The sequence below is a fragment of the Dipodomys merriami genome, unplaced genomic scaffold, assembly GCF_024711535.1.
Source record: "Dipodomys merriami isolate MVZ:Mamm:240054 unplaced genomic scaffold, mDipMer1.0.p SCAF_3452, whole genome shotgun sequence".
NCBI classification, from domain to species: domain Eukaryota; kingdom Metazoa; phylum Chordata; class Mammalia; order Rodentia; family Heteromyidae; genus Dipodomys; species Dipodomys merriami.
Window position 1 is genome coordinate 1 of NW_027204996.1, and position 17,641 is coordinate 17,641.

At 50.5% G+C, this 17,641-nt stretch overlaps 1 protein-coding gene and 1 long non-coding RNA gene across 2 annotated transcripts; one reads left to right on the forward strand and one right to left on the reverse strand.

The window, feature by feature from the left end:
* Window positions 1–73: 73 nt before the first annotated feature.
* LOC138803685 (uncharacterized) lies at window positions 74–13,177 on the reverse strand. The gene is made up of 3 exons (XR_011365002.1): window positions 13,034–13,177; window positions 9,244–9,466; window positions 74–263 (listed from the first exon to the last, which is right to left on the reverse strand). It is a non-coding gene; the product is annotated as an uncharacterized lncRNA (long non-coding RNA).
* On the forward strand, window positions 3,597–16,691 carry LOC138803683 (unconventional myosin-Vc-like). Its single transcript, XM_069987743.1, has 10 exons — window positions 3,597–3,684; window positions 4,349–4,459; window positions 6,579–6,744; window positions 7,796–7,940; window positions 9,258–9,414; window positions 9,734–9,877; window positions 11,311–11,392; window positions 12,027–12,134; window positions 13,087–13,193; window positions 16,256–16,691. Exons 1-10 carry the CDS (start codon window positions 3,670–3,672, stop codon window positions 16,523–16,525), a joined length of 1,305 nt encoding a protein of 434 aa, XP_069843844.1. The 5' UTR covers window positions 3,597–3,669; the 3' UTR covers window positions 16,526–16,691.
* The last annotated feature ends 950 nt before the right edge of the window (window positions 16,692–17,641 follow it).

A 17,641-nucleotide genomic window follows, 5' to 3' on the forward strand; every position in this document is an offset into this window, starting at 1 on the left:
GTGAGAAAAGTGCCAGGATTGCGATCCTGAGGCTTACAGGAGGCCCCTGGTGGGCCCCAGCTGAGAAGAGCAGGAGAGTGGTTGCCGAAGGTTGGCTATGGGCTTTTGGGGAGGCTTTGAGAGGGAACAGCAGGATCATGATTGAGGGAGGTGTTTAAGGAAGTCAGGTACAGCCGTGTCCTTGTGACCGGAGGAGAGAGCCGTCAGGTGACTGGTGAATTGCCAGGCCCTCCCAAGGGCCAGGATGTGGAGGGTGGAGGCAGCTGGAAAGGAGAGATGAGATCATATTAGTGGCAGAGACCTGGGTGTGCCGGGGTCAGCCTTAGGGACTTCAGAAGGAGGAAATCATCCCAAGGGAAGTCTAGCTGGGGTGTTGACATATTGGGGAGGCCTTAAGATAGGGAGCCCCCAGGGGGCATTGCTAGGAGATGCTCTTTTTCCTTTTCTTTTTTTTTTTCCCCTGCTAGTCCTGGGGCTTGAACTCAGGGCCTGGGCACTGTCCCTGAGCTCCTTTTGCTCAAGGCTAGCCACAACGCCACTTCCTGTGTTTTCTGTGGATGTAGTACTGAGAAATCAAACCTAGGGCTTGATGCATGCCAGGCAAGCACTCTACCACTAAGCCACCTTCCCAGTCCAGGAGAAACTCTTCTCCAGGTGGTTGTGGAAGATGAACAGAGCTAGAAGAAAAGGACTCCAGCCTATGTGTGGTCAGGGTTCAAGAAACACACAGGGGTGCTGGCCTGGGGAGCCTCATAAGAGAGGTTCCAAGAGGAAAGAGGGGACTCAGGATCCATGGCCAGAGCCCATTTGCTGCTGCAGGGAAGGTTTAAAATTACCCAGGTCTTTGCAAAAGCCCCTTGGCAGTGAGCCTCGGTGCTCTGAGCAGCCATTGTATAGTTTGAAATCTTGCCGAGAAAAAAGAAAGAAAGAAAGAAAACCGGTCTGGCCATTGCCTACTTGAAGCCCTCTGGAGGATCTGGTCACCTTCCAGTCACCGTGCCCAGCCGTGAGGACCCACTTCACTGTGTCCTGCCCCAGTCCCTGCCACGCCACTCATGGCTAAGTCACGCTCTGCCAGACTTCCTGTTGTTTCCCAAACTGGGTTGCTTGGTACCTTGAATGCTTGGCTCACTACTGCTTCCCACCTTTCCCATCCATTTTAAGCAGGGCCTGACCTTCCGTCCTGGCCCCCTGTTAACTCTGTTCCCTACTGGGCAAGGAGCTTCTGGACAACAGGGCGCAGCAGCAGGGACTGAAGAGGGTGTGTGTGAGTGAATTGTCCTGCTCAGAGTGAGCTATGGACATGAAATCAGTGAACATTGATGAGTTATTGTTTGTGTGTATGCCAGTACCGGAGCTTTGAACTCAGGGCCTGACCACTGTCCCTTACCTTTTTTGCTCAAGAGAATGGTACTCTACCACTTGAGCCAGCACTCCTCCCAGATTTTTTTGTCGGTCATGGGGCTTGAATTCTGGGCCTGGGCGCTGTCCCTCAGCTTTTCAGCTCAAGGCGAGCGCTCTACCACTTGATCCACAGTGCCACTTCCAGTTTTCTGGTGGTTCATTGGAGATAAGAGTCTCACGGACTTTTCCTGCCCAGGCTGGCTTTGAACCGTGATCCTCACATCTCATCCTCCTGAGAGCTAGCTTGACAGGCGTGAGCTACTGGCACCCAGTGTGGGCCCAGGTTTCTAACATGAGGGCCAAGAGCAGGCTCAGGTGACCACTAGAGATGGGGATTGGAATGTGGGAGACCACCCTGGAGGTGTGGCCCAGACTTCCATTGTGAGATCCAGGGTCTCAGAGTTGCAAATGTGTGTGTGTGTGAAAGGGTGTGGATGGAACTTTCTAGAAGCAGCCTGTCATGAAGGATCTTAGGAGACAAGTGAAGAAGAGAGGACAGATACAATGCACCCCTTCCTTCCCCAATTTGGACTGGTAGACCCCTATAGATTCCTTTCCTGTCCAGAAAGGGAAACACCCTCCATAGCCATTTCCTGGCCCCATGCCCAAAGTCCCCCTGAGACAGATGGGCAGCTGTGCTGGAGGCTGGGAAGTTCTGGAAAGTTCTAGGCTTCAGTGACCCTGAGCCTTCAGCCTGGCTCCCAAGTACTCTGGGAGGACTGGCTGAGGCTGGGACAGCATGGCCTCATCTGTTCTTGATCCCCCACCATGGAAGGTTCTGCCTCACAGGAAGCTTCCGCCCTGAGATGCGCCGAGAACTGCTCCCATTATTTGTCCCAATGCTGCGGCGTCGGCTTCCCCCCCCCCCCCCCCCGCCCCCGCCCTGTCTGCAGCCTATGGAGAAGGGAGGCCTGAATCAGCGGCCCATCCGTGGAGCTGAGTCAACTTGTGTTATTGACTTACCAGGCTTGGGCCCTGCTGCAGCGCCCTAACTGCCTGGCAGCTTGTGGAGCTCAGGTTGACCCTGAGGTCCAGCCTCGACGAACAAACGCGACCCTGAAGTCACAGGCATGGAGCCAAAGTGGCATTCTGGTCCTTTGAGATTTGCGGTGTGGCCCTCTCTGGCCTTGAGACATCAGTGAAACACAGGACACTGATTGGCCCGGTGACTTGACATGACCTCTCAGGGCTTTCCACAGAAAGATCTCAAGCACCTGGGGCCCAGCCGCACCCCTCCATTTCTACCCCTGTGACATGATAGAATGCCACCATTTTGTTTGAAGTTGGCTCTCTGCATCTGGAAGGGGTCATCTTCAAGGAGCTTTTCAGCTCTGAAATGTTATCCTGGCCCCGTCTTGATAAATGGCCCCTTCTATTTTAAGTATTTGAGCTTCATGAGGTTATTAATAAACTTTTTTCCCCCTTGCTGGTACAGCATTTGAACTCAGGTTCCTGAGTTTGTGCCACCACTTCCTCGCTCCATACTTCCAACCTGGCTTTTTGCAAATTCACCAGTGATAGAAGTCTTACAGATTTTTTTTTTTCTGCCTGAGCTGGCTTTGAACCATAGTCCTTTGGTCTCAGCCTTCTGACTAGCTAGGATGATGGGCGTGAGCTACCAGCACCCAGCCTCAGTAAACTTTTTTTTATTTTCTTTTTGTGCAGGTCCAGAGGCTTGAATTAAGGGCCTGGGCGCTCTTTTGTGCTCAAGGCTGGTTAGTGCTCTACCACTTGAGCTACAGCTCCCCTTCTGGCTTTGTTGGTGCTTAACTGGAAATAAGTCTCAGACTTTTCCTGCCTGGGCTGGCTTCAAAATGCAGCCCTCATATCTCAGCCTCTTGAATAGCTAGGATTACAGGCGTGAGCTGCTGATACCTAGTAAACATTTTTTTTTTTTAAACTTTTTTTTTTTTTTTTTTGGTCCCGTTGTGGGGCCTGAACTCTGGGCCTGGGCGCTGTCCCTCAGCTCTTCAGCTCAAGGCTAGCGCTCTACCACTTGAGCCACAGCGCCACTTCCGGCTTTTTTTCTTTTTGCTTATGTGGTGCTGAGGAATCGAACCCAGGGCCTCATGCATGCAAGGCAAGCACTCTACCACTGAGCCACCTTCCCAGCCCCCCTAGTAAACATTTTTAATAGCAGACCTGAGATAGGGAACATGCAGCCTATAGCAACCAGGATATGTGTGGGAGTGGCGGGTGTGGCTGTGTCTCAGAATTGTGTTTATATTTGGGAGGTTCTGTCCACTATGGTATCTGTACTGAAGAATGTGTCATTGGCTGGTAAGTCTTTCTTCCGTTCACCCTCCCTCTCCCCTTTCTCATCGTTCTTCCCCTCCCCCTCCCTCTCTTCTTCCCCTTGCTTTCCTTCTCTTCCTCTTCCTCATCTTCTCTCTCCTTTATTTTCTCCTTCCTTCCCTCCATCCCTCCCCCTCTCTCTGTCTCTCTCACTGTCTAGATAACACTTTCATCCCAGCCACATGAGCATAAATGGAACTGCAGTTCATGCTGACTTGGGGGAGCCTTAAATAAAAAATAACCAGAGCACCAAGTGCCCATGGTTTACACCTGTAAGTCTAGCTACTCATGAGGCTGAGATCTGAGGATCATGGTTCAAAGCCAGCCCGGGCAGAAAAATCCATGAGACTCTTATCTCCAACCACCAGAAAACCTGAAGTGGTGCTGTGGCTCAACTGGTAGAGCGCTCACCTTGAGCTGAAGAGCTCAGGGACAGTGCCCAGGCCCAGAGTTCAAGCCCCACAACCGACAATAAATAAATAATAAAGAAAGAAATACCCAGAGCAAAAAGTTGTTGGCCCATGGCATATACAGACAGTAAAGAATGACCTCGTGGGTGGAAAGCAGGCCGAAGCAACCCTAATGGGGGAAACCTTCCTGTGTGCAGCCAGCATTGAAAGGCGGGAATGAAGTCTGTCTCGTCTCTCAGTACAACAGGGTTTGGATTCCGGATCCTGAAGAAGTTTGGAAGTCTGCCGAGATAGCCAGAGACTACCGAGCTGGTGACGAAGTCCTGCGGCTCCTACTGGAGGATGGCACGGTGAGAAGCCCGTGGAACTACCACCATGGAAAAAATAGTAGGGTGCAGAGGGGACATGAGGAGTGCCAGCTGTGATCCGACTGCAGCCCCGGTACTGTCGCCTGGCCGTTCCCTGGCCTGGCACATTTCCTGGGGACAGGGCCGCAGTGGCTCTGTGCTGCTTGGGGTATACCCCAGGGCTTCCTGTGGCTTCTCTCCCCGTGGGGGAGAGGCAGGATCAGGGCTGGCAGCTTGTGGTTCTTTACCTCAACCCTTCCAGGCACCATGGAGAACAAAGCCTGCTTTGTGCAGGGCAGTGTCCCCCCCTGCCTCCACCTCTCCCCAACCCCCCTAGCCACTGGTCTCAGACTTCCTTTCTCTCTTCCTCTCCTCTGCTTCTCCCCCACGTGCCTCACAGCATGGCCGAACTGGAAATGGGGTTCATTGATTAAAAACAGTGCAAGCCAGGTACCAGTGGCTCACGCCTGTTATCGTAACTACTCAGGAGGCCGAAATCTGAGGATACCAGTTCAAAGCCAGCCCCAGGCAGGCAAGTCCATGAGACACATCTCCAAATTAATTCATCACCACAAAGTTGGAAGTGGCGCTGTGGTTCAAATGGTAGAGGGCTAGCCTTTGAGCCCAAAAGCCCAGGGACAGTGCCCAGGTCCTGAGGTCAAGCCCCAGAATTGGCATGCACGCACGCACACACGTAACATTCATTGTGAGAAGCTTCTTTCTAGATTTAATTCTCTAAATACAGGTGGAGTGGAGTGTCAGGGATTGGGGGGCCCCCCGTGGACGTGCATGGGAAGCTGCCAGACACCTTCACCTGCAGACCTTCCTTTTGAGTTCCTTCTCTTGCTTCAAGATGGCCCCCAGATTCCTCACCAGATGTAAACATGCAGTTCCCCCACCATCCGAGCCCTCAGAGGGCACTGACCGGGGTGTGTGGAGCTCATGAAACCTCCTGGACTTCACAGCCAGGCTGGCTTCAGCCCCAGAACCTTGAGAGCAAGCCCTGTCTCTCTGACCCCAACTCATCTCCCCCCACCTCCCTTTATCTAACTGGTCTAGCCAATGCTGAGCACTTGGCATGGGTCTATATGGTGGCAGTGACCATGGGCAGCTAGTTGAGAACCAGGTCACAAGGAAGCCAGGCCATACTAGATAACTAGCAGGAAGTTGAACAGGTGTGCTGGGCGGCCTTGCTTAAGTCATTCAACCTCTCCGGGCTATACTCCCTCCCCCCGCTCCCCTCAATCTTAAAACCTGCAAGCATTTGGAGGGTCTGCTCATCTGTTGTGGGCACCATTGGGGACACCCACCTCATTTGCATTCTGTGCAGCCACTGCTCTGGAAAACTAAGTTAAATCTGGTAACAAAGGACCAGCCCAGGGCTGAGGATGGTAGGGATGGGGATCCTGGAGGGATCTGTGGGTCCTTGGCCTGCTACAGATTATAGGCGGCAATCGCCAGGCCAAGGGCCTGACAGAGTGGCCGCCAGCCACGCGGGCGCCCTCAGATATGTCTTGCCACCATGTCAGCTGAGCAGAGATTCAGCAGCCTTGGAGCTGGAAGGGACCTTAGGATGTGTCCTCTACATTGTTATTTATTTATTTTGTTTTTTTTGCCGGTCTAGTGGCTTGAACTCAGGGCCTGGGCTCTGTCCCTGAGCCTCTCTGTGCTCAAGGCTAGCGTTTGAGCCACTACTTCTAGCTTTTTCTGAGTAATTTGTTGGAGATAAGAGTCTCACAGACTTTCCTGCCTGGGCTGGCTTTGAACTGCGGTCCTCAGATTACAGTCTCCTGAGTAGCTAGGATTACAGGCATGAGCCACTGGCGCCTGGCTCTTTTTTGTATGCTGGTCCCCAGGCCCCCACTTTTCTTTCCTCTAAGAGTGACCTGTGGAGATGATGATTCTCTCTTTCTCTCTCTCTCTCTCTCTCTCTCTCTCTCTCTCTCTCTCTCTCTCTCTCTCTCTCTCTCTCTCTTTCTCTCTTTCTCTCTCTCTCTCTCTCTCTTTGCTCTCAGCTTTGCTTTTCTGTATTAGTGACGACTCAGTGGGAGGTGAGGGGGAGGAAGGATGGAGATTCAGCACAACCCCCCGACCCCCACCCCAAAAAAAACTTTGTCCGCAGGAGCTGGATTATCCCGTGGACCCAGGCTCGCTGCCTCCACTTCGGAACCCCGACATCCTTGTGGGTGAGAATGACCTCACAGCCCTCAGCTACCTCCACGAGCCCGCCGTGCTCCACAACCTTCGCATCCGCTTTGCAGAGTCCAAGCTCATCTATACCTACAGCGGTAAGGAGAGAGAGCGCATGCGCGCGCGGGGACATGGAGAAGAGTGCCTAGGCCTGTGCCTGCTGGACTTGGTATCCTGATCACACCTTCCCTGGTGTCTATGCTGAGCTCGGAGACTTTCTACCAAGACACGTGTCTCCATGGAGAACTTCCCATGAGAACCAAGAATGGAGGACCGAGGGAAACAGAGGTCATGAGGGTCACACTAGATTCTGCATTTTGTGCTTACTGAGAGATTGATGGGCTGATTGCACCTACATGGGGAATTGTAAATCTCATCGGCTCCCCAGCCATCGAGTGGTATGCAAGGAACTGAGATCCAAAAGTTAAGTGACTTGATGGTCGCCGGTGGCTCACACCTGTCATCCTAGCAACTCAGGAGGCTGAGATCTGAGGATCATAGTTCACAGCCAACCCGGGCAGGAAAGTCCATGAGACTCTTATCTCCAAAAAAAAAAAAAAAGCCAGAAGTGGAGCTGTAGCTCAAGTATTAGAGCACTAGCCTTGAGCAAAAGAAGCTCAGGGACAATACCTAGAACCTGAGTTCAAGGCCCAAGACTGGCACACACACACACAAAAAAAGCTAAGCAACTTGACTAAGGTCAAGCAGGTTTAGTAAGTGAGAGAGCTGGGAGGTTTTTTTTTTTTTTCCAAAGAATCTAGAGAGAAATGGGCATTTTGCTCTGATTTTTGTTACTGTAACGAAATACCTGAGACTGGATAGTTTGTTGAACATACGAGTTTTCTTGGCTTATCCATCCAGAGTCTGGGAAGTCCAAAAGCTTGATGCTGGTATCTCTCAAGTGCTTCCTGCTACATCAGGTGACACAGAGCGAGCTGGTAGCTCAGACCTCTTTTCTTCTCACAAAGCCACTAATGCCATTGTAGCGGGCCTCACCCCCAGGACCTCACCAAGTCCCCGCCTCCATTGCCATTAACATATGATCTTGGGGATTGAATCTGTAGCCGGTGAACTTTTGGGGGACAGCTGCTGGCCACAGCAGTGTATGACTGTTAAGGATCTTGTGTCTGCTCTCCCCTCTTTCTACAGGAATCATTTTGGTGGCCATGAACCCCTACAAGCAGCTGCCCATCTACGGAGACGCCATCATCCACGCCTACAGCGGGCAGAACATGGGCGATATGGATCCGCACATATTCGCAGTGGCAGAAGAGGCCTACAAGCAGATGGCCAGGTAGCGTCCTGCTAGACTGACTTCTGTTCCAGCCCTCCCAACACCCTTGCATTAGTTTGACCCTCCCCTCCCCCAATAAAGGCATATATCTAAGTTAGACTCATTAAAAGTAACTGTGAAGGACCAGGCACAATGGTTCATGCTTATAGTCCCTGCTACTTGTGAGGCAGAGAATAGGGGGATCCTATTGGATGAGGCCCTGTCTGCAAAGCAAACTAAAGGCAAAAGGACTGGGGATATGAGTGAACATTTACCTGACAAAGGGGAGACCCCAAGTTCAATCCCCAGTATGGCAAACTAATTCTCCTCCCGCAAAATCCACCATGTTAACTTTATTCATCCCTTTTGCACTTTGCAAAAGAGCTTTCCCAGTCAGTGGTCTCCACTGGGCCCATTGTGCTACTACCATTGCCTCTACTTCATAGATGAGAAACTGAGGCACAGGACCTGGTCCTGCTAGGACAGTGTCACCCTAAGGACAGTGCAGTGTCGTGAACATGGTGCTTCTTTCCTGCAGAGATGGACTAGGCTGGACATTGTCCAGGTCATCAAAGATCCAGTGACATCAGCTCCCCCATCCCCAGAGTGAGACCCTATTCTTCAGGACCAAGCCAGTGCTGGCTCATCACTACAATGTTGAGAGCTTCTGGGGGGTCATTGAGCCTGGGATTTGTCTAGGGCACCCTCAACATGCCAGGGGACAGGAGAGTTCATTCTGCATGATCACATTAAAGAAGGAAAAAAAAAAAAAGACGAGATTAGAAAGTCACTGAATTGTGTAGACTAAAGAATCTGAGGCTGGGAAGGTGGCTCAGTGGTAGAGCACTTGCCTTGCATGCCTGAGGCCCTGGGTTCGATTCCTCAGCACCACATAAGCAAAAAGAAAAAAGCCAGAAGTGGTGCTGCGGCTCAAGTGGTAGAGTGCTAGCCTTGAGCTGAAGAGCTGAGGGACAGCGCCCAGGCCCAGAGTTCAGGCCCCACGACTGGACCCAACAAACAAAAACAAAAAAACAAAGAAAAAAAAGAATCTGGTTTTCCCTTCTATTTTTGTCTGCATTCTCAACTCAGGGCCTTGCTGGACAGGCATGATGCCATATAAGCCTTTTTCCATTTAGTTCTTTTTTTTTTTCTGGATAGAGTCTTGTGCATTTTGCCCCAGGCTGGCCTCAGATCTTGGTCCTTCCCCCTCTGTCTCCTAATTAGCTGCAAAGATAAGCATGCAACACCACACTTGAATTTACTTTTCAGATGGGGGAGGTGGTCTCATTAACTTATTCTTGCCCAGCCTGGCCTGTTTGCTTACCTGTCTTGCTTTAGAAACCATCGTAACCAGTCCATTATTGTGAGTGGAGAGTCGGGTGCAGGGAAGACGGTGTCAGCCCGCTATGCCATGAGGTACTTCGCCACCGTCAGCAAATCGAGCAGCAAGGCTCACGTGGAGGACAAGGTCCTAGCATCCAATCCCATAACCGAGGTGGGTAGGGCCGCAGAAGGAGTGGGCAGTGTGCTGGAGGTGGTGGTGAGTTCTGGATGGAGAGCAGAGTCTCAGACAGGCAGGCTAAGTCCTACACTCTCTGAACCCCACAACCTACCACTTGAGCCACAGCTTCACATCTTGCTTTTTGGTGGTTAATTGGAGAGAAAAGTCTCACAGACTTTTCTGCCCCAGCTGGCTTTGACTCACAATCCTCAGCTCGCCTCCTGAGTAGTTAGGATTATAGGTGTGAGCCACTGGCACCTGGGCATAAAGATCTTCAAAGCTTGTTATTTCAGGAAAGCCCTGTGTTTCCTAGGCTGTGGGGAATGCTAAGACCACGCGCAATGACAACAGCAGTCGGTTTGGGAAGTACACAGAAGTCAGCTTCGACAAGAGCAATCAGATCATAGGGGCCAACATGAGAACCTACCTGCTGGAGAAATCCAGAGTTGTCTTCCAAGTAAGAGCCGAGAGTTAGCCAAAGCCTCCTCCCAAGCTCCTCATTCACACCGAGATGCTCTCTAGGCTACCTCCATTGTTAAGAATGGAGTTTTCCTGTCTCTCATTTGCAGTTTAGATCTGTCTTTCCTTCTCTCTCTCTCTCTCTCTCTCTCTCTCTCTCTCTCTCTCTCTCTCTCTCTCGCTCTCTCTCTCTCTCTCTCTCCCTCTCCCTCCCTCCCTTCCTTTCTTTCCCTCTGTCATTTCTCTCTCTCTTTCTCTTTCATTTCTGTTTATTAAACAACAAAAATTGAGGACTGGGAGCATAGCTCCAGGGTAGAGCACTTGGCTGGTATATGCAAGATATAAAGTTCAGGGCCAGAGATCCTGGCTTGCTGTAGAAAACAAAACAAAACCTTTTGGGCAGTTTCCTTGGATTATGAGACAGGGGCAGAACATTTCAACTTTTCTTTTTGTGGTCTTGGAGATTGAACTCAGGACCTAGAGTTAAGGAAAGCTCTATCACTGGAACTATATCTTCAGGCCCTCAACTTTTTAATGCTCAAAAAAAAGTTTAGTCCATCTTGCTATAAACCCAAAGCTGAAAAACTGTCTAGACTTAATAAGTACTATTACTACTATTAATAATAATAATGCATGATTGTAAAAAGTAACATTGGGAGGAAACCAATCGTTAGGGATAGAGGAAAAGGATAGGGTGACAGCAGGAAATGGGCCTGCTAGACATACAATATATACATATATAGAAACAGCATAATGAAACCCACTATAAACCCTTCAAAAGATGGAGGTAGAAGAGAGAAGTAAAAGAGTAAACTAAAGGGAGTGAATTTGAACAAAGTAAACACATGTACCTATCTTAGTGAAACCCCTTTGTACAATTAATTTATGCTAATAAAAATTTAAGCTGGGAGCTAGTGGCTCACAACTATAATCCTAGCTACTCAGGAGGCTGAGATCTGAGGACTACAGTTCAAAGCCAGCCCAGGAAGGAAAGTCCGTAAGGTTCTTATCTCCAATTAATCACCAAAAAAGCTGGAAATGGAGCTGTGACTCACGTGGTAGAGTTCTGCTAGCCTGGAGCTATTCTTAGCTGCTCTAATTTTTTTGCAATCTTTTTCTTTTCTGTCTCTCTTTTTTTTTCTTTATTCCTTTCTTTTTTTCCTTTGTGCTTATCCTGGGGTTTGAACTCAGGGCCTGGATGCTGTCCCTAAGCTTTTTTGCTCAAGGTTAACACTCTACCACTTGAGCCATAGCTCAAGTTTGCATCCAGTTTGGGGATGGCCCTGGCTGGCTTTGAACCTTGATCCTCAGATCTCACTCACCTGAGTATCTAGGATTACAAATGATATTCATCCAGATTCGCCCCCTAGTGGAAGCCTGGCCTTTTCCACTGGGCTGGAAATAATTGAGGGTCTTTTCTTTATTTTTCAGTCAGAAAATGAACGGAATTATCACATTTTCTACCAGCTGTGTGCATCTGCACAGCAGTCGGAGTTTAAACATCTTAAACTAAGTACGTGATGGATGTATGGTATGTGGCAGGGTCTCTTTTCTAAAGAGCTTTAAAATCTTCATGAATTTCTGCTTATGATTATAGCACAACATTTTTTATTCATTTATTTATTTTTGTCATAGGAAGCTCCTTTGCACAAGGCTAGTGCTCTACCACTTTGAGCCACAGCTCCACTTCTGGTTTTCTGGTAGCTAATTGGAGATAAGGGTCTCATGGACTTTCCTGCCCAAGCTGGCTTTAAACCAAGATCCTCAAATCTCAGCCTCTTGAGTAGCTAGGATTACAGGCATGAGCCACCAGTACCCAGCTATAACATTTTTTTTAAATGGTGTGTCTCTGACCAAAGAAAGAGAATCCTTCAGCTTCAGGGGTGGAATGGTTACCTTATGCAAGAATCCCTGGGGTGAGACCATGAATCTGGGCAGCACAGACTTGCAGCCCCAGGCTTCCTCCCCCACCCCTGCCCCCTCCCATTCCCAGCATTATTGAGGATTGAACTCAGGGCCTTGCATTTGCTAGGCAAGCGTTCTACCACTCGAGCCACACCCCCCAGCCCTTCTGCCTTCCCTTCTTTCTAATTGCCATGTGTGTCCAAATTTATGTGCCATGGGCAGGACTAATAATTTTGTTTCAGGGAGTGCAGAGGAGTTTCACTACACGAGCATGGGAGGCAATACAGTCATCGAGGGTGTGAATGACAGAGCGGACATGGTAGAGACTCAGAAGACATTTGCACTCTTGGGTGAGTAATAAAATGTCCTAGCCAAAGGGGTGACCACTTAGAGACAAACAGACAGACAGACAGACAGAGAATGAGAAAGAGAGATAGGAGAGGGAAAGGTAAGGGAGGGGAAGGGTAATAGGGAAGGGAAGAAGAGGGGAGGAAAAGAAAGTGGTGGCCAGGAGCATGTATGTGTCTCGAAGACGCCCATGAAATTCTGATTTGAGTGTCAGGTGTGTGGGGAGGAGAGGTGGTCTTGGAGATTGAACTTGGGGCCTCCACTTGTTCTCAGTCCTTTAGCTGTAATCCTAGCTGCTCAGGAGGTAGCGTTAGCGGCCAACCTGAGCAAAAGTCATCCAGACTGTATCTCAAAAGACAACAAGCCCAGGGCCAAGCATACACATCTTATCCTAGCTACCTGGGACTCAGCTGTAGGAGGATCATGGGCTAAGGCCAACTTAGGCAAAAGCATGAGATCCTCTATGAAAAAAATAACTAAACCAAAGAAGGGCTGGGAGCCAGGCTCAAGTGGTAGAGGGCCTGCCTAGTAAGGGAAAGGCCCTGAGTTTAAACCCCAGGACCCTCAACAAAGGGGCTAGAGGAGGGGGCTGTGGTGGTCCCAGCCACAACACAGGCAGAGGTAGGGAGCCAGCCTAACAAATGTGAAGCCCTGAGTTCAAATCTGAGGAACGGCATCAGTCAGACAACCCATCACGCACTCACTCAACCACCCAGAACAAACAAAAGCTACAACAGGTGCACTGTGGTGAGTGGGTGTGATGATCTCCTCACAGACAGGACAAATAGCAAAGAGCGGTAAGTCAGATTGTCCCCGGCTCCCCTTCAGGTCCCCTGTCCCAGCTGTTGGCACTGAGTATCTTGCAGGAGTGTCTTGGGAGGAACCCATGTGCTTCTCTTACTTGGAAAAGAAGAGGCCCAGTGTTCCTGAGTTGGGGAAAATGTCTGTTTCCAGGTTTCAAGGAGGATTTTCAGATGGATGTTTTCACCATCCTGGCCGCCATCCTGCATCTGGGCAACGTGCAGATCACTGGGGTGGGCAGCGAGCGGTCTTCCATCAATGTGAGTCCAGCTTGCTCTGCCTTCCTGGGGCCCCAGGCCACGCCCACTGTGGCTGACCTGCCTTCGCATTTGAGCACTGGGCACTGGTGGTTGGATCTGCTGGGCAGACTGGTTTAGCAGGAACCAGGAAGAAGGGTTTTCCAAAGATTGTCTTCAAAGAGTACAGCTTCCTCTGCTTGTAACAGTGGAGGATGGGGGTAACAGAGCATTCTCTATTTTAAAAAAAATTTAAGCCAGGTGCCAGTGGCTCACACCTGTAATCCTGGCTACTCAGGAGGCTAAGACCTGAGGATCGTGGTTCAAAGCCAGCCTGGGCTGGAAAGGCCGTGTGAGACTCTTACCTCCAATAAACCACTCAGAAAACCGGAAGTGACACAGTGGCTCAAGTGGTAGAGTACTACCCTTGAGGTGAAGAGCTGAGGGACAGTGCCCAGGCCCAGAGTTCAAGCCCCATGACTGACAAAAAAAAAAGTAAATAAATAAAATTAAAGGGGTCCCTACTGGCCAAATGTAGATCCTGGGAAAGCAGCATGGAGCTGAATTAGGAAAACATTCATGGCAGGAGGAAAGGGAGACACAATACATAAATGTCAGGGGGGAGAGGGGTAGCAGGTGCTGGTGATGCTGTTAGGAAGGAAAGCAAAACAGATTTGGGGGTGCAGAGTGCGGTGCCTTTTGCACAGGGCACTCTGGGAAAGGCTTTCTTGTAAGCAAGAAGCAGCAGAGGCCTGAAGGAGACAAAGCAAGTCCTACCCATGTCAGCAGGAAGAATATTCAAAGCAGAGAGACTGGCAAAGGTGAAGCCCCTGGAACAGGAGAGGAAGGACAGAGACGTCATTGTATCCCAGAGAGGGGTGGGAGAGAGTGGGACGGGGGGCTGGCATGGGTAGATGAGAGTGGCAAGTGGGCAGGGTCTTAAGGTCACTGGATAGATTGGAGCAAAAGGGACCACTCCTCCAACATCACGGGCGCTGGCTTCCCTGCTGAGGGAAGGTGTTCTGAGTTCTAGAATAGACTTCCTTTTCACTTGGACACAAGGTTCACTGAATACTGCACGAATACTGCGTAAATACTTAGTCGTGATGTTTTGTGGGTGGCCTGAGTTCCCCGAGAGCCACTAGTGTTCACATAAAGAAGAAAAAAATGTATTTGTGATCACTTGCCCTGCAAGTACAAGATCTTGAGCTTGTCAAATCCCAATACTGACACCCCACCCCACCCCCAAAAAGCTATATGAAATACATCATTTACCAACACCCACACACACAGTGCTGGAGCTGGCACCCAGGGTCTCCTGCATGCGAGGCTAGTGCTGTACCACTGAGCCCCGCCCCTGCCCTCCCCTCCCCTCTAAACCTTTGTATTAACATGTTTCAGGTTTTTGCCTTGGCTGTCTTTGAACCATAATCCTCCTGCTCTCTGCGTCCTCAGTAGCTGGGATCACAGACATGAGCAACCTTACTTGGCTAACCATTTTTTTTTTTTTCAGTTGTGGGGCTTGAACTCAGGGCCGGGCGCTGTCCCTCAGCTCTTTTGCTCAAGGCTAGCGCTCTACCACTTTGAGCCACAGTTGCACTTCTGGTTTTTGAGTGCTTAACTGGAGAGAAGAGTTTCATGGGGACTTTTCTGCCCAGGCTGGCTTCAAATCAAGATCCTGCAGCACTCAGCCTCCTGAGTAGCTAGGATTACAGGTGTGAGTCACCAGAGCCAGGCTAAACCATCTTAAAAACACAATTGTCTTGTTTTTCTTCCCGGATGGCAACATGACTCCAGGGGGTAGAGCACTTACCTAGCATTTGTGAAGCCCTAGGTCAGTCCCACCTGGAGGCAGATACTGTTGCCACTGTCATCCAGGACTGGCTTTTTTGTCTTAGACGTTTTGGCTCCTTCTTAGAAGGATGTAGACCAATGGCCCATGGCCGTGGCCATCCCATGGGTCCACGGTAAGGAGGTTGGTCACTCTAAAGAGGGCGTGGCACTGCCTACATTGCCCCTCCCCCAAACTGCCTCTTGTCTAGGATGGGGCCCACCTGGGGAATTCTGGGCTTGAGGGGAAAGATCATGGCTCAGTACCCCCTATCCGTCCCCAGTGACAAGGGCCCCCAATCTGCCATGGCTGAAGACCATTGGGAACCCTTGTCCCTCTCCTGGTCTGTAGGTGATGGGGCTGCTCTCATGCCCGGGCTCAGGAATCCCCACCACAGCCTTTATGTCACTGAGAAGCTAGGGGAAACCGCCCCCCCCCCCCCCCACGCACCGACTGGCAGTGACACTTTTGAGCCGCACCACACGGGTGGGGCAGGGAGAGTGCGTGCTGACAGGTGGCCTGTTGTAGAGTTGCTGCACAGGGGCAGGGCGGGGCTGGAAGCTGTGGCAGCCTGCATGTGTGTAGGGGTGATGGTGTCCACCACCTTCCCTGCTACTTTGTTTTTTGTTGTTGTTGTTGTTGTTGTTTGTCGGTTGTGGGGCCTGAACTCTGGGCCTGGGCGCTGTCCTTCAGCTCTTCAGCTCAAGGCGAGCGCTCTACCACTTGAGCCACAGCACCACTTCTGGTTTTCTGGTGGTTTATTGGAGATAGGAGTCTCACGGTCTCTCCTGCCCGGGCTGGCTTTGAACCGAGATCCTCAGATCTCAGCCTCCTGAGTAGCTAGGATTACAGGTGTGAGCCACCAGCGCCCGGCTCCTGCTACTTTGTTTTGTCTTTGTGCCTCATGCTCTCTCTTGATTTTTTTTTTTTGTTGTTGTTTTAACTCAACTGCTGGCACTGTACCTCTACTTCCGGCTTTTTGCAGGTTGATTAGCGATAAAACTCTTGGATTTGGATGCCCCACCTGGTTTGGAACTTCCATCCACAGATCTCAGCCTTCAGAGTAGCTAGGATTATAGGTGTGAGCCTCCAGCGCCCGGCCTTACCTGCTATTCTAATGAGTTCTATTCCAGTGGGGCCTGGCAGCTGCCCTAGCATTCCAGCTGTCCCTGGTCTCTCGGGCCAGAGCAGGGGCTCCTCTTCTCGCCCTGTGGACAGCTGGTGGCTCTGACAGGGCTTGTGTTTGCTTTTGAAGGAGGATGACGATCACTTGAAGGTATTCTGCGAGCTCCTGGGCCTGGCGCGTGGCAGAGTGTCTCAGTGGCTCTGCAACCGCAAGCTCGTCACCAGCTCTGAGACCGTGGTGAAACCCATGACCAGAGCCCAGGCCAGCAACGCCCGGGACGCGCTGGCCAAAAAGATCTACGCGCACCTGTTTGACTTCATTGTGGAGAAAATTAACGAAGCCTTGCAGTTTTCAGGCAAGCAGCACACTTTTATTGGTGTTTTGGACATTTATGGGTAAGAGTCTCTTCAGTGAGTCCCTCTTTCCTCGTTTTGTGTCAAATGTCCTTGTTATTTTTGTAAAAAAATCGTTTTCTTCTATTTCTTCTTTGGAGTTTTGCACGATGATGAAGATGGCCATCTCTGTTTTGTATGGGTCAATGTTAAGAACAGTCTCTTTGGGCTGGGAAGGGGGCTCAGGGGTAGAGCGCTTGCCTCACATGCATAAGGCCCTGGCTTCGATTCCTCAGCACCACATAAGCAGAAAAAGCCATAAGTGGCGCTGTGGCTCAAGTGGTAGAACACTGGCCTTGAGCTGAAGAGCTGAGGGACAGCGCCCAGGCCCCAGAGTTCAGGCCCATGGCTGGAAACATAAAAAAAGAACAGTCTCCTGACTGGGCACTGGTAGCTCACGCCTGTAATCCTAGCTAGTGAGGAATCTGAGATCTGAGGATCATGGTTCAAAGCCAGCCCAGTCAAGAAGGTCCATGAGACCCTTATCCCCAGGTAGACAGCAAAAAGCTGGGTATGGAGCTGTGTCTCAAGTCGTAGAGTGCCAACTTTGAGTGAAAAAGCTAAGGAACAATGGCCCTGGCTCAGTACACTCTCTCTCTCTCTCTCTCTCTCTCTCTCTCTCTCTCTCTTTCTCTCCTCTGTCTCTGTCTCTGTCTCTCTCTGTCTCTCTGTCTCTCTGTCTCTCTGTCTCTGTCTCTGTCTCTGTCTCTGTCTCTCTCTCTCTCTCTCTCTCTCTCTCTCTCTCTCTCTCTCTCTCTCTCTCTCCTGGCCACGGTGGCTTTTATTAAAGAGCACATGGAATAAGTGGGAAGTTAATAAGGGCCATCCTGAAAGCTCACTATGTACCAGCGCCCATGTGATCGGCCTCTGTGGATTTTCTCTCTTAATCCTCAAACAACCTGGTGACACTGCCCTCTTCAGAGAAGCCACAAGCAACGCTTGGATCCACAGCTGCTCCTTGGGTGGGACACCCCAGCCCTAAGTGAGATTCTCACCTTCTGTTTTTATTTTTGCTTTTTTGTTTATGTCCATCATAGGGCTTAAACGCTGAGTCTGGCACTGTCCCTCAGCTCTTCAGCTCAAGGCGAGCGCTCTACCACTTAAGCCACAGCGCCACTTCCAG

Excerpts from the sequence above, each read along its gene's own strand:
- LOC138803683 (XM_069987743.1), top strand. Across the intron at positions 4,460-6,578 it reads TCCTACTGGAGGATGGCACG|GAGCTGGATTATCCCGTGGA; the intron begins GTGAGAAGCCCG and ends CTTTGTCCGCAG. Across the intron at positions 11,393-12,026 it reads GTTTAAACATCTTAAACTAA|GGAGTGCAGAGGAGTTTCAC; the intron begins GTACGTGATGGA and ends ATTTTGTTTCAG.